Source organism: Apium graveolens, chromosome 7, assembly GCF_009905375.1.
Source record: "Apium graveolens cultivar Ventura chromosome 7, ASM990537v1, whole genome shotgun sequence".
In the NCBI taxonomy this organism is placed as follows: domain Eukaryota; kingdom Viridiplantae; phylum Streptophyta; class Magnoliopsida; order Apiales; family Apiaceae; genus Apium; species Apium graveolens.
In genome coordinates this window covers 259,478,884-259,504,273 of record NC_133653.1, presented here as the reverse complement: position 1 = coordinate 259,504,273, position 25,390 = coordinate 259,478,884, and the positions used below count along the sequence as shown (strand labels likewise).

At 34.1% G+C, this 25,390-nt stretch overlaps 2 protein-coding genes across 2 annotated transcripts; one reads left to right on the top strand and one right to left on the bottom strand.

The window, feature by feature from the left end:
- The first annotated feature begins 7,883 nt into the window (after positions 1–7,883).
- Positions 7,884–9,832, top strand: LOC141674765 (uncharacterized). Its single transcript, XM_074481463.1, has 3 exons — positions 7,884–7,991; positions 8,586–8,627; positions 9,434–9,832. The coding sequence occupies exons 1-3, from the start codon at positions 7,884–7,886 to the stop codon at positions 9,830–9,832; spliced, it is 549 nt and encodes a 182-aa protein (XP_074337564.1).
- Positions 9,833–15,822: 5,990 nt separating this feature from the next.
- On the bottom strand, positions 15,823–16,581 carry LOC141674764 (secreted RxLR effector protein 161-like). The gene has a single exon (XM_074481462.1). The coding sequence runs from the start codon at positions 16,579–16,581 to the stop codon at positions 15,823–15,825; it is 759 nt and encodes a 252-aa protein (XP_074337563.1).
- Positions 16,582–25,390: the final 8,809 nt, after the last annotated feature.

Here is a 25,390-nt window from a genome sequence, read left to right as displayed (position 1 = left end):
CGGAGGGAATATTTCAAAATCATTCATGTTTTCATTATTTAACCTAAATATGTGTTCTCACAATAAATTTGTCCATTTCGAAAGGAAGTGTGGTAATTTATAGAAAAATTTTACCATGCAAAAGCTAAAAAATTGTTGGGCATTCATATTTCATTAGTAGGTGGTGTTTTTTAAATTCTCGGTTTTACTCCTAGATTCAGGAGTTCAGTTCTCTCGTGGCTACGTACGTGTCAAAGAAGGCTAGACAGAGATGTGCTAGAACCCACACGTACTCCATACTCTTCCTTGTAAGCATTACCACACATTGTTTACGGAGTGGGATTCTGATGTTTCTCCAGACATGGTACTGAATTCCCAAATCTGAGTTAATCATTTTGGATTTGGTGGCGCCTTTCATTCTTTAGAGGATCGGAATCTAGTGCAGTTGAGTCCAGGTGATGGTTGTGGTGATTTTCTAATTCTAGTTCAGTGTGTAATATTACAGTGTAGTTTATTTGATATCAATCTGGAACCTACCATAGAAGTTAAAGAGAGATTAGTAGATATGTTGAAGTTTTACTGGTTAAAATATCTCTGAGCCGACACATCATTTCTTTGGAAGCAGGACAACTTAGAAGAAGGGTTAATTTTCATTTGATTATGTGTACTTGGAACGTTTATAATCAATATAATATGTATCATCTGCAGGTGCAAGAGAGAGCATTAGGTGTGATTATTCATTCTGAACAATGTAATCAAGTTATTGCTGGGATTAAGCTGTAGCTCGACGAAGTCCAAGGCAGTAGGTAGATAGCAAATATGGGATCATAACTCTTCCTTATAGTGGCTAACTCTCCCCTTTTTAGGTCCTGGATCGCCCTCTCCTATGAGATTTTCTAATCCCAATGATCTCGAGATGAGGTGGCCGAGTCCGGTTTACCAAGTCTGCATTGACATTGCCTTCTTTCTTGTATCTTGTAGACTGCTCAGCCTAAGGCTAAAATATTAGATGTGCTATAAAAGAAGAAAGTCAATTACCTGGGTGAACCATATGGCCCCCAAAAGAATCGCCTTAATCGCTTCAACCTGGACAGATAAATACTTTAAGTCGCTATCTATCCGAAGAACCTAGGTGCCCTACCTATTTATTGCAAAGTAGCTGTCAGAGTCTTGTATGCTTTTAGTAGCTTGTGTCACTGGGTCCGTGGGGAAACCCCTAGGAATTCACATCAGAAACATAGTAAAGTAATAACACAAGGAGAATTAGTAGGAAAATTGAATATCACTTAAATAAGTATTTTAATAATTTTTGATGTTATTTTATTATAAAGACTAATAATAAGTATGGGTTGGTAGTACAGATAAAATTCTAATTATTTATTATTAATGATGGTGAGATGTGCACTCTAGTTTGTTTGGTGGTGCATAATATAACAATGTATGTGGAAGATAAAATAAAAAATATTAATTTTTGTCATACTATATATTTTATTAATGATTGAAGATGTTTTCATTAAGTCACTACATAGGCTTTTATTTGTGGAATGAAATTGCTAGTTTACAAACAACCATTTAACTCTATTAGAAGGATGCCTTTTTAGATGATGGGCTCAAAAAAAAATTCATGCAGGCTGGGCCCTAAAAATAAATAATATCATACTTATGTGGATTTAAAATTTGTTTAACAAACCGACCAAGTGGTATCAAATATTTAGTTCAACACTCCATAATAATCTCTCATATCGCTCCAGTACCTGTCTGGGATAAGCAAGTGGGCTACCCCTGATGGGCTAAAGGCCGAGGTATGTGGGGCTTGAAGTATGAGAGTGGGGATTAAGCAGATTGTTGGGAGTTGCCTCAGTTGTCATACTAATTTTCATAGTGATGTATGATATTTTCATTAGTATCAATTTGTATGATAAACTCCAACTATTTCCACTAGTAATGTGTAGTAAATATATAAATAAGTTGTATATTACAAATATGATTCTACCATAAGTATAATTGAGAGAGATACACAATATATGGTATACATTATCCCTTTTACACAAGATTTTATCTCATATAACTTCTCTCATCTAACTCTTCATTATTAGTAATGTGCAAATTAATTTTTTTATTTTCAAATTTTTATTTTTAGTATGAGTATACTTTTTAAATTTGTATTATGAGTTATAAAAATCTTTTACGATTTATCACTTTAAAAAATATCTAATAAAATAAATATTAACCAATTATATATTCTTTTTTAATTATATAACCGATATCTAATATATATAATTTATTTTATAAACCTATAGTCTAAATTATGTTGACGCGTAATTTGGATATTTATTTTTCAACCACATTATTAAACTAATCAAAACTAAAATTTGATATGTCATATTTATATTTTTTTATATTTTATTTAGGATGTTTATTGTTAAGTAGTTTATAATAAAAATATTAAAAGTGTTATATTGCAAATTATATGACATCATATTTATTAAATAACAACGGTGCACGTATAATATGTTCGAAAGATTAAAAAGTGGAACCAAACAATTGTGAAATTTTGACTATGAAATAAAAAATAAATAAAGATATACAACATTAAGAATTTGAAAAAACTCTTAATAAAATTAGTAATTATATAGGAAATTTCCCTATAAAAAGAGTGTTATCTTTTCACAAACCCTAACACTTGACCTACTGTCAGCCCCCCCATCTATTTCATAGAGACTCAAATTTACACTAAACAGTGATGAACATATTCGAAGATGAAGAAGACAATAAAGAAAACCACCCTCCACATGTAAATCAAGATTGGCACGGTATATTTCTTTACTCCTCCTCTTGAAAAAATAAATAATCATAGTTAATTTTTTTCTAATTAATTATTTTCTACAGGTATTTCAAGGGGATTGGTTATGATACATCAGTACATGATAAAAATTAGAGTGAGAGAGGATGGGTGTAGAGGATTCCACCATTACATGCCTTCTCTAAACGCGGTGTGTGGTTATAATTAATTTTCTTATTATTCTATTATATTGATGACATGATTAATAGACAATACTAATTTACATTTTTTTAGTAATATTGAATGACAAATAGTTTCAATAAGGACATCTAACTTTCATGATGCATATGCCATTAATTATACTTAAAAATAATTAAATGATATAGTTTATGTGTTTAGAAACTTGAGATTTTGTGCAGGAGGATGTAGGTCAATTATGTGTGGTGCCTGGATTATATTAGATTGACTTAGTGGCTTATATTAGTTTATAGCTTTAATTTTAAAAGTTGTTTGTATTTCCATCATCTCCCTAGCTATATATATATATATCATGTTATAAATGATGTAAAACTTAATGCTAAAGTAAAATTTCTATTATTTTGAGTTGGTTTTCAACAACATAGTGCATATTTCTTGTTTATACTCAATGCCAGGATGTATACAAATATATATATAAGCTGTGTATTGTAAAACTGAGAAAAACAAAGACTTGCGTGTAAGTTGTTTTTATTGATTTGAAGCGTACTATATAAATAGATAGATGATAGAATATGCAGCTAAAAACAAGGACCATTAAACAACTAACTCTTCTAATGCAGTTCTACTTCTACGTGTCTACATATGCCATTTCTAAAACTTCTCCACGACTATGCATACTAATTCAACATGCACATACTTTAATTATTTTAAAAACAATCTATAAGTTTCAAAATAATTCCAACAATCACCCCCTTAGTTTTGAAACTTATTTAGGCAACTCCATTACTCCCAGTAATCTGCGCATTCTTTCAAATTGGATAGTAGTGAGAGCTTTGGTCAGGCAATCTGCTTGTTGCATATCACTACTCACATGCTTGACAATGATCTCCTTTCTCTCAACACATTCTCGAATATAATGGTAGTGTTTGTCTATATGTTTACTACGCCCATGAAATGTACAAGATTACTGGACCCATATCTTCACCTGTTAGCTTGCTCAGCAGATTCCTCAGCCAAACAGCTTGACAAGCTGATGTCGTCCCTGCCATAAACTCTGTCTCGCACGAAGACAAGGCCACACACCTTTGTTTCTGTGAGACCCATGTGATGAGGTTATCGTTTAAGTAAAATACCATTCCTCTTGTACTCTTCCTGTCATCTGTTTGTCCTCCAAAATCGCTATTCGAGTATCCTGTAAGCATATTGTTTCCAATATCCCTCGAATAAACCACGCCGTAGTTAATTGTACCCTTGACGTACCTGAGTATACACTTTACAGCATTCATATGAAGAACTGTGCGCTTTTCCATGAAACGGCTGACTATCCCCACAGCATAGCCATGTCGAGACATGTATGCACAAGGTAGCGAAGTCCTCCAACCAAGCTTTTGTATTCTGTTGGATCCACCAGTTTCCCGCCTTCGTCCTTAGTCAAATGCTCCTTCGGATCCATAGGATATTTAGTGGGGTTAAAAGCTTGCATTCCAGCCTTCTCCAATATTTTCTTTGTGTAAGCTGACTGTTTTAGCTCTATACAGTCCTTCATTTGTTGAACCTCCATTCCCAAATAGTACGACAACCTCCCCAAATCATTCATTTCGAACCAATCATTCATCTGTTGTTTAAATTCATTTAGTACCTGTTATTAAGAGATCGTCTACATGGACAACAACAATGAGAGCTTCAACACCATTACCCCTGATGTACAATGCATGCTCATATGGGTACCTTGAAAAACCTAGATTCTCAAAATACTTGTTTAGTTTAGCATACCAGACATGTGGTGCTTGACGCAGACCATAAAGAGCCTTAATCAATCTATACACCAAGTGTTCTTGACCTTCTTTAATAAAGCCTTAAGGTTGAGCAACATAAACTTCTTTCTAAATTTCTCTATTTAAAAATGTTGTTTTGACATCCAAGTGGTGAATCTTCCAATCGGTCTTGGTAGCCAATGCCAACAGAAAGCGAACAGTCTTGAGCCTGGTGACCGGAGCAAAAATTTCGTCAAAGTCCACCCCCTGCTCTTGTACGTATCTTTTGGAGATGAGCCTTGTTTTATATTTTATTATTTCCCCATTAGCATTCCTCTTCAGCTTGTATATCCATTTCAGGCCTATTACCTTGCGATAAGCCGTTAATTCTGTCAGTGTCCATGTCTTATTCTGCTCAATAGACTCCATTTCGCTCAGCATTGCTATAACTCATTAGCTCATCAATTCCCATCAATAGAAGCTCATCATCGAGCTTAATTTCCTATGTCTCATTTTAAATATCAGCAAGAGATTTGTAACGTCGCGGTTTACTGCTACTGTCCGAGCTTGTAGACTCTGAATGGTCTATGTTTACTGACATCTGTGGTGTCATGGGCATGCTCCCTTTTGTCGATGGAGTCACTGCTTCATTTTCAGACTCCATACTCGTTTGTTGTGATTGAAAGCTTTCTTCTCCCCCTTTGAATAACAGTTTCTTCACTATTCTGAACATCAGGGCCAACTACAACAAACGTGGTCTGTTGATCACGATTTTCCTCTCTATGCTGATCCCATGGCCATGTTTTCCTTTCCTCGAACGCCACATCCCTGTTTACAAATATCTTATTGCTTTGAGGATCAAGCAAGCGATATGCCTTTGTTCCTGGTTCATTGCCTTTGTTCGTGGTTCATTTCCAAGATGTATCACTGGTTTGCTCCTGTCATCCAACTTCTTAGTGTGTACCCCTGGGATTTTCATATAAGCCATAAATCCAAAGACACGTACATGGCCTATGTTTGGTTTATCTCCTTTTATGCCTCATATAGAGTCCTTCCAGTTAGAGATCGCGTGGGTAACCTGTCGAGAATTTACATGGAGTGTCTCACAGCTTCTCCCCATAACGTCAAAGGTAGATTCATTTATATCATCTTACTTCTAGCCATTGCAACCACTGTCCTATTTCTTCGTTCCATCACCCCATTCTGTTGTGGAGAGTAGGGAGCTTTGTAGTGTCTTTCTATTCCGCTTTCCTCACATAATGTTGTAAAATCTTGAGAACAAAATTTTACTACACGATCAGTTCTGAGAGTCTTTACTCGCTTGTCTGTTCCATTTTCAACATGTGCTTTGAACTTCTTAAATGCATTAAGGGCTTCATCCTTACTTTTTAGAGTATATGACCACATTATTCGACTGAAATCGTCCATCAAAAGAAGAAAATACCTGTTGCCACCAGTTGTTGCGGGAGATATCGGACCACAAAGATCACCATGAACCAATTCAAGCACTTGTTTCGCACAGAATTTGCTTTGAGATGGGAACGATTTTCTGACCTGTTTGGACATCGAACAATCTGTGCACATAGTCTTTGGATTCTCAAACTTCGGCAACCCATTCACCATTTGTGTAGAATGCATAAGTGTCAAAGCTTGAAAATTCATGTGGCCAGTGAATGCCATAACCAAGGTAATTCATCTGTCTTAGAGATTAACAATGCAGGCTTACTGGTTTCTATAGTTATTTTATAAAATCTATTAGGGGATCTTTTCACCTTCATAAGTCGTTTTCTTGATTTTTCAAACACCCACAAGTACTCACCATTTAAGACGACTTTGTTTCCAACTTCAGACAATTCTCCAAGACTAATTATGTTATTGCAAAGCAAATGGATATAATTTACCTCTTCGACGGTGTGTTCTTCCCCATTTTTGTATGCAAAGACCACATGGCTTTTCCCCTTTATTTCAACTGGTAAGCCATTTCCAAACCTCACTTGCCCAGTTACTCCCTCGTCAAGTTCTCTAAACTTTGATCGTAATCCTGTCACTTGATTACTCGCACCATTATCCAAATACCACAGGTTTGAATCAGCACGTTCACCATCGTGCACAAGTTTTGGTACAACCTTTTCTTCATTTAGCAACACCATTTCTTCCCCTTGTTTACTGTGTTTGGCCAATAAGAGTGCTAGCTCGTCATCCTTGATTTGTGCCATGTTTATTTCTTACTTTTGTTCCTTTTCTCTCCCGGTTTTTCGACACTCTGCAGCAAAGTAACCATATATGCCACAGTTATAGCATTTTACTCTGCTTTTGTCGCGTAACCCACGTCCACCTTCCTTTCAACAATTTCTTTGGCTGGATGACCCCTCTGCACCTCCTCTGCTATTCCGTTTGATCCACTCCTCCCTAGTCAACAGAAGTTTTCCATCACTGTTTTCCCATTTTATTTGTAAAAGTTTGGAGATTGTAATATGAGTTTATACCTCTTTTTTCATCTTCAATTCATGATACAGTTTATTTGACCAGTTTCCGAGAAATTATTTTTAGCCAATGTTGGCTATTGATATTCCTTCCCATAAACTATATTGGCTATTGATATGCCTTCCTAGAAACTATATGCAGTAACAGGTTTCGACCATATTGATTTTCTTTTAGAAACATTGTCTAAGGATTTTTTTCACAAATAAATATGTACATATGTACTTATGCTAGATATTAATTAGATATCAGAGATATTAATAGGATTATTTTGGATATCTATCAAGTTGGACTTTTCAAAATTTAAATTTCATGAAATATGCTGTTATTAAATATTAAAGTAAAAATAAGTTGGGAAAAAGATTTTTAATGTATTTTGGAGTTCTAGCTCGAATTCTCTATACTCGAGGCATGTTGGTTTGTTGTGTACTTCCTAGAAACCCTATGATTTTTGTATTAATTTCAATAGGTTATCTGAAGTTGCATTTGAATCATAATAATGAAAATATTCTATTACTTAAGTAATGAAAAGGAAAATAAATAATAATCAGATTATCATAGGGTTATTTCAAATAAAAATTGAAAAATATTGGGGAAATGTTATGATCGGTAGCTATACTGGTAGGCGCAAAAAGAAAAGAGAAGTAAAAAGGAGAAGACATCTTGTTACTTCACCCTGTTTTTGGTCAATGACTTTCACATCTGTACTTGTGTTTCAGCTAGTCCAGCAATACTTGGTAGTTCGAGCAGTGAAGATGGGGAGACCTAATATGCACACAGAGTGGAGTAGCCCACTGGTGCATTCTAGAAGATAACCGTAAATTTAGCACCAAATCGGGGCATAACTTGTGCATGTTCTTCATCTCGGATTCCATCATACTCAGCAATTTGACTTGGTGTTTATGTTAAAAACATCAAAGTACTTTTTAATAGTTTTTAATAATTTTTAATAGTTTTTTTCCATTGTGAAAACATCTTCTGTGAAAGCATCTTCTGTTCAGCTGGAGGTTCAATATTAAGACGATATATGCACACAGAGTGGAGTAGCCCACTGGTGCATTCTAGAACATAACCGTAAATTTAGTACCAAATTGGGGCATAACTTGTGCATGTTCTTCATCTCAGATTCCATCATACTCAGCAATTTGACTTGGTGTTTATGTTAAAAAATATCAAAGTACTTTTTAATAGTTTTTTCCCCTGTTCCCCTATTCCCATGTGAAAGCCCCTAATTTAATTTGAATAAATTAATTTAACTTTTACTTCAAAAGATGATTTTTATATGATTATTGTTAAAATGCAATTAAATGGCTCCAAAAGTTTAACTGTCATGTAAATATATAATATTACAAAAACATAGTAAAAATAATTTTAACCTTGTGATTTGACAGGATTTTGCCCTCTTTGGTATGAAAAACAATGAGATTAAGAAGGTAGTACGTTGAGGGAAATAATTAACGTGCCTCTTTTATTTTTGATGAATAATTACGGATCTTGTTTTTTAAATTTTGTTGCCAAGTTATTTTGTCTTATTGATTATTTTCGTACGAAAATATATAAAGTAAACTCTCTTTATTTTTGTAGTTTTTGCATATATGTGTATTAATTTAATAATAATAGCAATAATAATAATAATAATAATAATAATAATAATAATTTTAATTTATTTGCATTATTATATTAATATTAATATTTACTGCTATAGGTGTGATGCAAGAATCATTTAGTAGTTGTTAGGGCTAGAATTCAATGTATCCTATGTTGGGTCGTTTAATCTAAACTTGGGAAGCTCATTTATTTATTTCTTAGTTGCTATCTTAATTAAACTATCGTGCAAAGTTTGTTTGGATCGTGTTGACGTGGTCTAAAGAACTGGAAAGGGCGTTGTTGAATAAACGTTAGTCTTTGAGATGATGTAGGACTTTAGTTGTTTAGTTGCTATTTTGTAGGACATTTACTTGCATTATTTTAGTTTAAGTATTCTAGTTCATTATCAAATAATAAAAGCTGTTCAACGCTATCTTTATCAAAATACACATACAGACACTTAAGTTGCATATCTTTGTGCCAATATTCTGGTATCAGAGCTTTGGTCGTCCAGTTGATGCCCAAGTACATGCCAAAGACACAAACGATGGAGTCGTGGAAGATTAAAGAAGGAACGATCAGCTTGAGTTATCCAATGTTGTCACGAGCAAACTACACAGCATGGGCTATGAAAATGAAAGTATATATGTAGGCCCATGGAGTTTGGGAAGCGATATCACCAAAAGATCCCAAAACGACGGTGGTTGAAGACAAGGTAGATAAAATTGCTCTCGCAGCAATATACCAGGGCATACCAGAAGATGTCCTTTTATCCATTGCAGATAAGGAAACCGCCAAGGAAGCCTGGGATGCAATTAAAGTGACGTGCCAAGGTGCGGAGCGCGTCAAAACGGTGAAAGTACAGACTCTTAAGATGGAGTTCGAGTCTATGATGACGAAGGACACAGAGATTGTAGATCATTTCAGTATGAAACTGACAGGATTGGTCACAAACATTCGGGAATTAGGAGAGGAAGTAGCTGAAAGCTACGTGGTCAAAAAACTATTGCGTGCAGTTCCGTCAAAATTTTTACAATTGCCTCTACTATAGAACAATTTGGCAATCTGGACTCCATGACAGTAGAAGAAATCGTGGGCTCTCTTAAGGCCCATGAAGAACGCCTCAAAGGGCAAGTGGAAACTGGTGGAAATAAGCTATTACTCACCAGGGAGGAATGGATTGAATGAGAAAAAGATGAGAGTAAGCTGCTGCTCACAAGGGAGGAATGGGCCAAGCGTACATACAAAGGCAACAGTGAGAGCTCGCAGAGAACTCGTGGGAAAGATTAGAACCGCGGCGCACGAGATAAAAGCAAGGTCCGTTGCTTCAACTGTAGTGCCTACGGGCATTATGCCGCTGAGTGCAAGAAACTGAAGTGAGACAGAGAAAGTAAAGGAAGAGGCACATATGGCACAAATATCCGATGAAGAGCCTGCACTATTATTGGTTGAGAGTAATGAAACCGAGAAAGTAAGTATGTTAATCAACGAGGAACGTGTGAGGCTAAATTTGAATCAAGACGACAAGGGGAAACATGTGGAATCTAACCTATGGTATTTAGACAATGGCGCGAGTAATCACATGACTGGGGAGTACTCAAAATTTGACAAACTAGATGAAAGCATTGTGGGTCAAGTAAAATTTGGTGACGGTTCAGTTGTGCAAATCAAGGGTAAGGGTTCAATCACGTTGAGATGCAAAAATGGAGAAGACAGGAAATTAAAAGAGGTATACTACATCCCTTCTTTACGTAGTAATATAATTAGTCTCGGGCAACTTGCTGAAGAGGGGTATAACGTAATGATCAGAGGTGAGTTCTTGTGGGTTCGAGATTTACAAGGTAACCTACTTATGAAAGTTAAACGATCCATGAATAGACTGTATAAAATGATAATTTACAGTGGCGATGCAAAATGTCTGATAGCACGATGCGAAAATGAAAACTGGCTGTGGCATTCATGCCTTGGCCATGTCAATTTCAAGGCCATGAAGCTCATGTCCTCAACCAACATGGTACACGGGATGCCTGCTATCAATCAACCAGATGAAATTTGTACTGGCTGCCTTATGTCAAAACAGATCAGAAAGATGTTCCCAAATCAATCAAAGTTCTCAGCCACCATACCACTCGAATTGGTGCATGGAGATCTCTGTGGTCCAATTACACCTTGCACTCCTGGAGGTAATAAATATATTTTTGTCTTAATTGATGATTACAGTCGAGCTATGTGGACTTACCTTCTGAAAAATAAAAGTGAAACTCTTAATGCCTTCAAAAGATTTCGCATGTTGGTTGAAAATAGCCCAGGAAAGAGGATACGTACTTTCAGATCGGATAATGGTGGAGAATTTACCTCAAGGGACTTTACCTAGTATTGTGAGGAGGCTGGGATTAATCGCCACTTCTATGCCCCATACTCTCCGCAGCAAAACCGAGTAGTTGAACGGCGTAACAGAACCTTGATTGAGATGTCGCGAAGCTTACTCAAGGAAAAGAATATGCCAAACTACTTCTGGGGGGAGGCAATTAGACACTCAATTTATTTACTGAATAGACTTCCTACACGTGCAATTACGGGCATTACCCCTTATGAAGCTTGGTCGGAGAAAAAGCATCACGTAGATCATATCAGGGTGTTCGGTTGTTTTGGCCCACATGAAGGAACCACATGTAAATCTAAAAAAATCGATAACAGGAGCAGAGAAGTAATTCACCTAGTCAAGGAACCGGGCACAAAGGCGTACAGACTTTTTGATCCTGTCACAAAGAAAATTTATGTGAGTCGTGATGTCATCTTCGAAGAAATGAAAACAAAGAAATGAAATGGAAATTTCTGTGTAGTTACAAATTATCGAGAGGAAAATACCAACAACAATTTTGAAGAAGGGACACCAAGTTTCCAAGAAGCAAAAGTGGCTGATGAAAGTACAGACAGTGACCAGATATTGAGTTCGAGTACGTCGCCTCAAAATTCAGAAACAGAAGAAAGTGGAGACATAAGTGATCATAGTGAGCCAAACCTCAGTGTAACAAACTCCAGTTCCGAGGATGAGCAACCTATGAAATTCAAAACTCTTAGTGAAATATATGATTCTACTGAACCTGTCGAGCTGGAAGATGATGAACTGTATCTCATGGGAATAGATGAGCCAACCAATTATTTTCAAGAAGCAAAAGGAGACGAGTGGAAGAAGGCAATACAAGTCGAATGGATGCTGTTGAAAGAAATGGCACATGGGAACTAACTGAATTGCCAAAGGGACGTAAAACTATTGATCTCAAGTGGATTTATAAATTGAAACGAGATGTTGCTGGGAACATCATAAAACACAAGGCTAGAATTGTAGCCAAAGGATACGTACAAAAGAAAGGGGTGGATTTCGATGAGGTATTCGCCCCTGTTACTCGTATTGAAACGATCAGGCTACTATTAGCACTTGCAGCAAAAGAAAATTGGGAGGTACACCACCTCGATGTAAAGACTGCATTCTTGAATGGGGAAATCAACGAGGAAGTGTTCGTTAAGCAGCCTGAGGGGTATGTTAAACGTGGAAGAGAGCACCTTGTTTATAAGCTCTTGAAGGCTCTATACGGACTACGACAAGCCCCAAGAGCCTGGTACTCAAAATTAAACAAGTGTCTGGAAGGATTAGGTTTTGTCAGATGTGCCTATGAACAAACTGTGTATACAAGGCACGTGGGAAAAGAAGTGCTAATCGTAGGCGTTTATGTCGATGATTTGCTGGTAACCGGCTCAAACACTGTCCAAATTAAAGAATTCAAGGAACAGATGGCTAAAAGCTTTGATATGAGCGATATGGGAAAACTCACATATTACCTGGGCATTGAAGTGGAGCAAGGTAATGGGTACATTCAACTGAAGCAAACTGGATACGCAAAGAAGATTCTTAACAAGGCAGGAATGCTGTACTATAACTCAACTAAAATGCCAATACATCCCAAGGAGATTCTCAACAAAGATGAAGAAGGCATGCCAGTCGACTCTACTAATTTTAAAAGCATGATAGGCGGGCTGAGATATCTAGTTCAGACACGTCCTGATCTACCCTATTCAGCAGGCATTGTTAGCAGATTTATGGAGAGGCCCACACTGATGCATCAAAATGCAGTGAAACGTATCTTACGTTATGTCAAGGGAACGATGGATTTGGGTTTAGTCTACACAAAAGATGAGAAAAACAATGTGGTGATTGGGTACTCTGATAGTGACCTTGCAGGAAATGTGGAGGACAGGAAAAGTACGGGGGGCATGATTTTCTACCTCACCAAAAGTCTGATAACATGGAATTCACAGAAACAAATGTGCGTTGCCCTTTCCTCGTGCGAAGGAGAATTCACGGCGGCAACAGCAGCCTCTTGTCAAGCAGTGTGGTTAAGGAAGCTGTTGTCTCAGATTACAGGATTATATATACAACCTGTGACATTGTTTATAGATAATAAGTCAGCCATCGACTTAGCAAAAAACCCTGTTTTTCATGGTAGAAGTAAGCATATCGACATCCGGTTTCATTTCATAAGAGAATGCATTGAAAATGGGGACATAATCGTGAAGCACATATGCTCAGACGAGGAGAGGGCAGACTCGTTAACTAAGACACTAAACGCTGTCAGATTTGAACGAATGAGAGACTTAGGGGTCATTTGTTAACCCCTGTACCATACCAAAAGTACTGGACGAGACTTGAATCACCTGTCCAGATTGTTTGATAAATTTTTATGTTAGCTTGATGAGCCAAGAATTTAGCTGGATGACTCATTCAAAAAAATATAGCTCGATGGTTCATATAACCTAGGATATAGTAAGTTTTATCAGGTGATATCAAACCACTAGATCATAATACAAAAATATAATATATTTATTTATACTACATACGTGATTTTCTTAAAAAAAGTATAAAATTAAAATTTCATGCCATATATTAATTTTATTTAACATTTATACTTATATTTTTAGTTTAAAATATGTTTATATTCAAATAATAATGTGGATTTTAATATGAATACATTTGTCTAAAATTTGTTTAATAATTTTAAAATTAAACTTACAATTATATATTTTTCATGTTTACGACTGAAAATATTGTTTACTCTTTAAATCTTTAAGAGGATTATATTTATTCAAAATATATGTATGCTTTTATTATTAAATTTTCAAAATACGTGTAAATTGTTATTTGATTATTAAGATTAAAATACAAATTAATTTTTACATATACGTAAGGATATGATCAACAAATATTACCGTTCAGAAATTTTGATATTTATTTACCAAACAGGATTAACAGTCCAGCATTCAGATTGTCAATCGTTCAGAATTTTAATCGTACAGAAAAAATGATTCAGATTTAACAAATGACCCCTTACTTGGAGTAAGAAGGTTTGTTAAGACAAGTTTAGATTAAGGGGGAGTTTGTTGGGTCGTTTAATCTAAACTTGGGAAGCTGGTTTATTTATTTCTTAGTTGCTATCTTAATTAAACTGTCGTGCAAAGTTTGTTTGGATCGTGATGACGTGGTCTAAAGAACTGGAAAGGGCGTTGCTGAATAAACGTTAGTCTTTGAGATGATGTAGGACTTCAGTTGTTTAGTTGCTATTTTGTAGGACATTTACTTGCATTGTTTTAGTTTAAGTATTGTAGTTCATTATCAAATAAAAAAAGCTGTTGAACGCTATCTTTATCAAAATACACATACAGACACTTAAGTTGCATATCTTTGTGCCAATATCCTATAATGAAAACCTCCTTACTAGTTACTAGCTTATCATGTATATTTTTCTAGGCATTTAATACAAACAACCAAAAAACCCTCGTATATATTTGCTAATTATCTTATAAATAAACCCTCTCTGCTCTTATTGTATATAGTTATTATATTGTTAAATATTTTTATGTAGGAGAATGGTTTCTTGGTTTTGGTTTTGTTGGTAATTTATGTTCCTAGGTATGGAATGATGTATAAGCCAAAACTCTTTTATAGAATTTTTTCGGTAGGTAACTGTAAAAATCTAACTCAAAATATAAGGTTTAGCTTGTTCTTTCAAGCTTGATAGGAGAATTCCCTTTTTAATATTGAGAGTAGGATACTAACAGTATTAAGGTATCTGGTATTTACTTGGAGAAAGCTTCTGAGCAGTTTAAAATGTTTTGTAATCATATACAAGTGTTGGAGTACCAAATCAATATTGCTAATTTGAAAGTCCAGGCTGGAAGATTAATTTGTATGTGTTTTCTTTTCAGCACATCAAGCTCCCTGTGTTCTGTGTTCTGGATGCCAGAATTTCATGGGAAAAGGTTTAAATAATGGACCCCAGAATTTTGTTCCAGGAAATTGTGCGAAGCGGTTGATCCAGTATCACCAGTTGCATCTTAATGCTAATGTAAAACTTCAAGTTTTTTGAGTTGGTCTTCATCAGCATAGGGCACATTTACTCATTGTATTTATGATTTTATTTATTACAGGCTAGCATAGAGTCCGAGAGGGAACTTGTTTCAGATTTTTTTGCACCCAGTGCCAAGAGGAGATGGTGCTTCTCACAATGCAAGAATCGCCCTAAACAGGCTGCTCCTTTTGCTCAGGTTGGTGCTATTAAATTTTACCTGTATATTGATTAAAGCAAAAATGATAAAAGAAATTAAGAATTGTTATACATAACATTCGAAGTTGACTGGACAACATTTTAGATTATTTGATAAATTTTGGTGCAAGTATATTTTGCAATATTCTTCTTGTGTGTGTATTGTAAAACTGAGAAAAACAAAGACTTGCGTGTAAGTTGTTTTTATTGATTTGAAGCGTACAATATAAATAGATAGCTGAATAGAATATGCAGCTAAAAACAAGGACCATTAAACAACTAACTCTTCTAATGCAGTTCTACTTCTACGTGTCTACATATGCCATTTCTAAAACTTCTCCACGACTATGCATACTAATTCAACATGCATATACTTTAATTATTTTAAAACGAGCTATAAGTTTCAAAATAATTCCAACAATCATCCCCTTAGTTTTGAAACTTATTTAGGCAACTCCATTACTCCCAGTAATCTGCGCATTCTTTCAAATTTGATAGTAGTGAGAGCTTTGGTCAGGAAATCTGCTCGTTGCATATCACTACTCACATGCTTGACAATGATCTCCTTTCTCTCAACACATTCTGGAATATAATGGTAGTGTTTGTCTATATGTTTACTACGCCCATGAAAAACTAGGTTCCTTGCAAGATCGATGGCCGATTTATCATCAATGTACAAGATTACTGGACCCATATCTTCACCTGTTAGCTTGCTCAGCAGATTCCTCAGCCAAACAGCTTGACAAGCTGATGTCGTCCCTCCCATAAACTCTGCCTCGCACCAAGACAAGGCCACACACCTTTGTTTCTCTGAGACCCATGTGATGAGGTTATCATTTAAGTAAAATACCATTCCTCTTGTACTCTTCCTGTCATCTGTTTGTCCTCCAAAATCGCTATTCGAGTATCCTGTAAGCATATTGTTTCTAATATCCCTCGAATAAACCAGGCCGTAGTTAATTGTACCCTTGACGTACCTGAGTATACGCTTTACAGCATTCATATGAAGAACTGTGGGCTTTTCCATAAAACGGCTGACTATCCCCACATCATAAGCCATGTCGGGACATGTATGCACAAGGTAGCGAAGTCCTCCAACCAAGCTTTTGTATTCTGTTGGATCCACCAGTTTCCCGCCTTCGTCGTTAGTCAAATGCTCCTTCGGATCCATAGGATATTTAGTGGGGTTAAAAGCTTGCATTCCAGCCTTCTCCAATATTTTCTTTGTGTAAGCTGACTATTTTAGCTCTATACAGTCCTTCATTTGTTGAACCAGGTAATACACAAAATGCGCTACTCTTCTATCTTCCATGTCTGCTCAACCCATGATCGTGAACCTGTATATATATAATGTTTTATCAGGGTGACAGGGCCTAAAGGTTTTGAAGAGATGGATGACAACAATGAGGAAATCATTCGAGGAGGCTTATCACTTGTGGCACCCAACAATATTTCCAAAAAACAATCTCACACAACTCAAATAATATAACTTTAGTATAAATAGACAATAATAACTTGTTGACTCCATTATATAATATAATTAAACAAAACTTGAAGAAGATTATATAATTATGTGTTATTCTAATAAAGTAAATAATGTAAATGTTGGGTTTTCAGAACCTTTTATATTGCTTCCAAATAGGTTCCTAGGCCTTCTAAGTAGATATCTAGCTCTGCTCCATGTATTCACCAAAAAATCTATCTATCTATACTATACTATTATAGGCAACTTGGTAGTTGGTTGGTTATTTGGTACAGTTATTTGGTACGCAAAATAAGAACCGTCAGATTTAAAGACATATAGATGGAACCGTTGGATATAATAATAATAAAATATTATATTAATATTTAAACTGCTCTCATAGGTTGAGGGTTCGAATTCCGTCAACAACGTATTAAATTTAAACTTTATATCTTTATTTTTAATAGTTTCTACAGGTTCAAGGTTCGAGTCTTGTAAATAACATATTATATATTATATTATTTATTTTCAGTCAAGTCTCAAATTATCATAAAACATAAATTATTATAATGTATTATGTTCTTTGATTTATTTTTCAACTATTGAAAATTTATATTAATATATCAATAATTTTAAGATAAAACTTATTATTAAAAATTACTCGAGTGTTAAAAGCAATCCGTGTATCGCTCACGTTAGAGACTAGTATATATATATGGGCTACTCTAATAGAAACCAATTTTGGAACAGAAACTAGAAATTACATAATATTTTATTTTAAATTATTTTGAAAAATATCACATATGATATGCAAATCGATCGTTGAGAGGTGGAGAAAAATACAGTGAAGTCGGATTTTAAAACAAATTACCGTTTGACGTTAAAAAATAAAATAAAAAGCGGAGGAAAAAAGTTGAGATTGTGTGTGGGATGGTATCGATTAGTTCGGTATGGTGCTTTTAGGGGGCTATTAAGTTAGATTGATCTAATGGCTTAGATTAGTTTTTAGTTTCTATTTTAACTTTAGTTTCTATTTGATCATTTGCCTATTATATATATGTGTGTGCCTACACTTATAAAATAACACTGATTTCGATTGGTAACCCATGAACTCCCTAAAATGATACGACCAAGTTTCTTGGAGTGAATATCACACGTACGTGTAATAACCTCACACAGAATATATAATGTAATTTCTATGTCAATAATTATAATATCTTGGATCCTATATATAAAAATATTAGCATGTCCTCATCAAATAAAACAATTTTTTTCTAATATCGTAATTAGCTAATATTCTAATAAAATAGATAATTTGTTTTAGAAACTTCTAAATATTAGGCTTGCAGAGTCTTTTGTTTTGCTTCCAAATCGTCTCAAGAATTTTAGAAATATGTCAAGTACTAGTAGGAGTATATGAGTCTTTTGTTTTGCTTCCAAAAGTTTCTTCGAGACTTTACACATATGTCTAGTACTAGTACTAGTAGGAGTATATTTATTACATATTTTGACGAATAAATGTGTCTACACTTACAAAATGAGACGCATCTTGATGGAAAAGCTAAAGACTCCCGAAAATGATACGACCAAGTTTCATGAGGAGCATATTATATATGACCATGTTAGTAATATTTCGAACTAAAAAATGCAACCAAGGAAAAATTTATCAATAAACTATTTTTTTAGCAATATCATTGACTTTATTAGCATAGGACATATGAAATACCGGTAGCTTAACTTGTTTATTACATAACCCCAAGGCTATGTTGACACTCTAGATTAACTTTTGCTTTTAATTTTTCTTCAATTATCCATGGTAGATATTAGGGTTAAACTGTATACATATTTTCTACCACTATGTGTCTCTTTGAAAGAATATTTTGGTTGAGGAACATGACAATTAAATAATATGTCTAACCATAATATTGTGAGTACTTGATTGTTGGTGTTGAACATGGTACAAAAAACACTTCATTCCTTGAACTGATTACTTTAATATTTATCCTCTTCATATCATGCTTAACTATATGTGCAATATGGATAAAATACTTTATAAGAAACATCTTCTTTTATATTTAGTTTTCTTGTGGTCTCGATCACCAATCCTTAACTTTTTATTTGTTGAGGTCTAATTATAGGATTCTTGCTTGCCAAAAATAAATAAATTATAGGATGCCTGATAAGTGCTCGAAAAAGTTCGAATAACTTATTTTCGGCTGACAATAAGGTTTTTGTCAGGTTTGGAAAATATATTTTGTTAAGGTAACAACTTTTTCGAGAGAGGTAATTAAAGGGGAATTAAGGTGAGGTAACTATCAGCGAAGTAATTGATTCATCATTGATTATGTAGCAAAAATAGTGGCTCAGATACCAATTGACGGGGGATGCTGATTTGGAAAAATTAGGATTTAAGATATTAAAACTCTCGCAATGTTTTTTCCATTTAAATGAATATTTTTTCTTAAAAATAAAATTTTAAAGAGTTACAATAATAAAACGCCCCTAATTTAATTTGAATAAATTAATTTAACTTTTACTTCAAAAGATAATTTTTATATGATTATTGTTAAAATGCAATTAAATGGCTCCAAAAGTTTAACTGTCATGTAAATATATAATATTACAAAAATATAGTAAAAATAATTTTAACCTTGTGATTTGACAGGATTTTGCCCTCTTTGGTATGAAAAACAATGAGATTAAGAAGGTAGTACGTTGAGGGAAATAATTAACGTGCCTCCGTTGTTTTTGATGAATAATTACGGATCTTGTTTTTTAAATTTTGTTGCCAAGTTATTTTGTCTTATTGATTATTTTCGTACGAAAATATATAAAGTAAACTCTCTTTATTTTTGTAGTTTTTTCATATATGTGTATTAATTTAATAATAATAGCAATAATAATAATAATAATAATAATAATAATTTTAATATATTTGCATTATTATATTAATATTAATATTTACTGCTATAGGTGTGATGCAAGAATCATTTAGTAGTTGTTAGGGCTAGAATTCAATGTATCCTATGTTGGGTCGTTTAATCTAAACTTGGGAAGCTTGTTTATTTATTTCTTAGTTGCTATCTTAATTAAACTGTCATGCAAAGTTTGTTTGGATCGTGTTGACGTGGTCTAAAGAACTGGAAAGGGCGTTGCTGAATAAACGTTAGTCTTTGAGATGTTGTAGGACTTCAGTTGTTTAGTTGCTATTTTGTACGACATTTACTTGCATTGTTTTAGTTTAAGTATTGTAGTTTTTCTCAAAAAAAAAAAAAAAAAAGTATTGTAGTTCATTATCAAATAAAAAAAGCTGTTCAACGCTATCTTTATCAAAATACACATACAGACACTTAAGTTGCATATCTTTGTGCCAATATCCTGTAGTGACAACCTCCTTACTAGTTACTAGTTTATCTTGTATATTTTTCTAGGCATTTAATACAAACAACCAAAAAACCCTCCTATATATTTGCTAATTATCTTATAAATAAACCCTCTCTCCTCTTATTGTATATAGTTATTATATTGTTAATTATTTTTATGTAGGAGAATGGTTTCTTGGTTTTGGTTTTGTTGGTAATTTATGTTCCTAGGTATGGAATGATGTATAAGCTAAAACTCTTTTATAGAATTTTTTCGGTAGGTAACTGTAAAAATCTAACTCAAAATATAAGGTTTGGCTTGTTCTTTCAAGCTTGATAGGAGAATTCCCTTTTTAATATTCAGAGTAAGATACTAACATTATTAAGGTATCTGGTATTTACTTGGAGAAAGCTTCTGAGCAGTTTAAAATGTTTTGTAATCATATACAAGTTTTGGAGTACCAAATCAATATTGCTAATTTGAAAGTCCAGGCTGGAAGATTAATTTGTATGTGTTTTCTTTTCAGCACATCAAGCTCCCTGTGTTCTGAAATTGTGCGAAGCGGTTGATCCAGTATCACCAGTTGCATCTTAATGCTAATGTAAAACTTCAAGTTTTTTGAGTTGGTCTTCATCAGCATAGGGCACATTTACTCATTGTATTCATGATTTTATTTATTACAGGCTAGCATAGAGTCCCAGAGGGAACTTGTTTCAGATTTTTTTGCACCCAGTGCCAAAAGGAGATGGTGCTTCTCACAATGCAAGAATCGCCCTAAACAGGCTGCTCTTTTTGCTCCGGTTGGTGCTATTAAATTTTACCTGTATATTGATTAAAGCAAAAATGATAAAAGAAATTAAGAATTGTTATAGTAAACATATAGACAAACTCTACCATTATATTCGAGAATATGTTGAGAGAAATTGGTGGAGGCTGTCTATCAAAATTTGTGTGTCGTTCACGATGGTCAGATTTGCGTTGTTAAGGTTAGGCTTACAAATCTGATGGTAATATAATTTGTGCCAAAATTTTGCTGCAGTCAGGCTAAAACTTTTACAATTTAATGTGTGGGACTTTTGTATTCGCAATATTGAGTAATTTATATCTGGCAATACCTTGCTACCTCAGGTGATACACTGACCGTACTTAATCACATCAAGCCTCAAAGTATATTGTTTTATGAGTGCACTATATATATAAAATAAAAAAGGAAACTCAATGTTATCCTTTCCAGGTTGACAGGCTTCGGTTTTTGTCCTGCGAATATAAGCATACTGTTGATAATGATTCATCCTACTTGCAATCTAGTACATCAAAAAGATATTCTGATGCGTAAGTATTCTTCATATTTCCTACAGTATAAATTAGCTCAATCTATTTTATGATGGCCATTGAGCCATCTTGGTCTTCTATGTTAGTTATCAATAATTTTTATATATACATATATAATTGGATGTGAATTTAGGTACACAACCCAAATAAAGCTGAAATTTGGTTTGTGCACCGAGCTTTTTAATTGTGTTACAATTGAATTGCTTTCTTTTATCTGTTTGTATAATTTCATGTGAGATAGTGTTACTTTCCAAGTCAACATAATGTATGAATCACTAGTAACATTCACCATCCACAACCTCCTGATCACTTTTAATATGATCTTCCCAGCTGGTTCATATAAGTTGTGTCTTAACGTTTATGAATCATAGTACAGGGATGGATTATATATGATGTGTCCTAACCTTTATGAACTGCAGTATAGGAATGAATAATTTTTTCTTTACGATCTGAACTTTTTGGAATCTTGTATTTCAATCTCTGTAATTACAGCCAACAGGATTGTGTATATTACTCGGGCTCTTCATTTTACCTTCAAGTACCCGTGTTGGACACTCGACAATTGGACATGTACATTCGGATTTGGACACTTATTTTACAATAAAAACATGTATATTTTTCAAAATATGTGGAGTCCGATACTTGTCACGTATCCATGTCGAACACTTCTTGCTGAGTCCGAGTAAATGCATTGATTCCTGCAGATATTTTTTACAGGAGGGTCCCAAGTTAAATTATAATTGTACATAAGTTTTTCTATTCTTAACTCGTACAATTATCATCTTCAACTGATGTTTGGTATGAAAATGTTAACATTCACTATTAAATTAGTAATAACATAGAGATATGATGTGCCTATTGACCACCTTAACTTTCGTTGAAAACCTGAAGTACTCAACCTAAACAAAGAAACACCTCAAGATATATAAATCGTTTATTTCTGTCGGGCTTGGAAACTCTCCCCAGCTCCGGCCTCCCCTCCCCCCCCAAAGGAAAAAAGAAGATCCACCTTTGAGCAAAGAACACAGTATCATTATGTCACCTGAAATAAGATGGATTACATCCTTAGCTCCATTCTAAGGTTGATATGTAGTCAATAAGATCGTGCTATAAATGTTATCTCCATTTTTTTCACAAAGTGGTTGGACTTGCCAATTAGTGTAATAATGTGGCCTTTGTATAAGCGAACAGACATATCTTTTCTCCTAAAAGCCCTACAACTATAATCCAAAAATATTCTAAAGATATGGCCAACATCAATCAATTATTAAAATATATTTGAATTAAATAATGTATCATAATTCTAACAAGTGTGTTTTATGGATGTTGGTTTGTAGGAAAGGGAACCCATCATCATGAGAGCAGCACCTTCACCGTGGCAAGATCAAAATTTTGTTAAATCATAATTATCAGTACAATCTCTGACTACTTTGTGCAACCAAATGTTCTTTTCTGTAATTTTTGGTTTCACCCAGAAGTAGAAAGCTCTATTCTTTCATGCTAACTAAAGTCTATCACAGGTGTCATGTATTTAAATACAGGAAGAGTTGATGACATCCATTTGCATGTATAGAAGAATTTCACACCAAACACTTTATCTGCTGTCAAATTTTCAGGTTAGCAGAAGAAGCTTACAATTTTCAAAGCGTCTTGAACTTGCCCTTGATGTAGGGTTTACAAGAAGATACGTGCGATGTACGGAGGTATTATGATTTTAGGGATAATTAAGTTTTTACAATAATTCTCTTCTTTTTGCAGCTTATTTAACAAACATATTTCTTTTGTACAAATAGTCTTTATATTTATTTTCTCAAAATCCTCAATTATTTATCTGATCAAATCTAGGCTCTTTATCTGAATTTAGAAATGCATCAAATGAACAGACTGCAAAACTTGTGATGCTTTGAAGTACTATGTTCAGTTTACTTTTAAATATATAATCTATTCTAGTTTATTTGCAACACTTCACTTTTGAAATCATATTAATTATTCTGTAGCACTTTGCATTAAAAAAGTGTTATACGTTATAACTTGTGTGTTTATAACATGAGGGGTACCTAATTGTTATTATGGTATTATCAAATAAATACAAAAACTACCTCCGTCGGCTAAAGATGAAACTAAGAACAACTGGCAAGGTCTTCTTAGTATGCTAAAATTGTTGCAACCATGTTGATGGTGAATTGGAGTAATGTATTTACATAATTGTTAATCCTTGTTATCTTTCTCCATTGTATAGATGTCAGAAGTGGTCAACTTAAGGTGGGACTTGATTCATCACAATTATGCAGCAGGGATGAATTCAAGAAGTAAGTTTAATTTATTATTTATTTTTCTTTGTCTTTTGTTACCTTGCTTTTGAGCTTTCTTCTTCAGGTTTTGTTTTAAGCCTTCAAATTCTATTTGTAATGAAAAACTGGACATATTTATCACAGAACCAAACTAATTCCTTAATCTGATTCAGTAGCTAGACGATAATTGTTGCAAGTCTGTTGTTCTATATTTGTGCCTATTGAGTATTGACATAGTTGACTGGGATACAAATGTATATGGATCTATATAGATGGACTTATCCTCAGAGGTTTATTAGTTAAGGTTTTAATAATATTCAAAATAATCAAGGCAGGTTGTTTATCATAGCCATTCCTTAGGAATTAGTATATTATATTAAGTGAAGAAACTAAGCATTCATCTACGAAGGTCTGTCCTGCTTGCAAATTTTTTCTGAAGCTATTTGTGTAAGACACACACATGGTCACATGCTCACAACCAACATTTACCATAATGTGTAACTACTTGAAACAAATGACGTATGAATAATATTTTAATCAGTGATATGTATATAAAAGATGTGTCAAGTTTTCACAAATAGAGCTAAAATTGTTGATTTAATTTTTTTAATTAAAATGATGTAGGACAACTCTAGTTATGATGGATATATAAACTAAAAATGATAACGATGATAGAATTTAGGCGGATGAACAGCTAGCATAACAGCCGTTATCCCAAGGGTTTCCCAACAACAAAATGCAGAAGAGACCCAATTTAGGATTCAAAGATATTCGAGTAAGTTTGGAAAAAGATTTCTAATGTATTTTGGAGTTCTAGCTCGAATTCTCTATACTTGAGGCATGTTGGTTTGTTGTGTACTTCCTAGCAACCCTAATGATTTTTGTATTAATTTCAATAGGTGCTCTCAACTTGCATTTGAATCATAATAATAAGAATAATATATTACTTAAGTAATGAATAGGAAAATAAATAATAATCAAATTATCAGAGGGTTATTTCAAATAAAAATTTATAAATATTGGGGAAATGTTATGATCGGTAGCTATACTGGTAGGCGCAAAAGAAAAGAGAAGTAAAAAGGAGAAGGCATCTCGTTACTTCACCCTGTTTGTGGTCAATGACTTTTACATCTGTTCCCGTGTTTCAGCTAGTCCGGCCATACTTGGTAGTTCGAGCAGTGAAGATGGGGAGGCCTAATATGCACACATAGTGAAGTAGCCCACTGGTGCAATATGGAAGATAACCGTAAATTTAGCACCAAATGGGGACATAACTTGTACATGTTCTTCATCTGGGACATCATACATCAGCAATTTGACTTGGTGTTTATGTTGAAGAACATCAAAGTATTTTTTCAATAGTTTTTTCCCCTGTTCCCCTATTTCTATGTGAAAGCATCTTCTGTTCAGCTGGAAGTTCAATATTAAGACGAAATATGTTTTTCGTGGTTACAGTGTGGTTTGTATTTTTGCATCAAATAGCTTGCCTGTTGTTATTTAATTTTTTTGTTTTTTTACATCATGCTGCTACTAATCATGACCTAGCTAAGCATAATATTTCA

Coding starts and splice junctions, on each gene's coding strand:
- LOC141674765 (XM_074481463.1), top strand. CDS start 7,884: ATGACTTTCACATCTGTACTTGTGTTTCAGCTAGTCCAGCAATACTTG. Junction 7,992..8,585: donor CAGAGTGGAGTAGCCCACTG/GTGCATTCTAGA, acceptor GTGATTTGACAG/GATTTTGCCCTCTTTGGTAT. Junction 8,628..9,433: donor AAAACAATGAGATTAAGAAG/GTAGTACGTTGA, acceptor GTATATATGTAG/GCCCATGGAGTTTGGGAAGC.
- LOC141674764 (XM_074481462.1), bottom strand. CDS start 16,581: ATGCAAGCTTTTAACCCCACTAAATATCCTATGGATCCGAAGGAGCAT.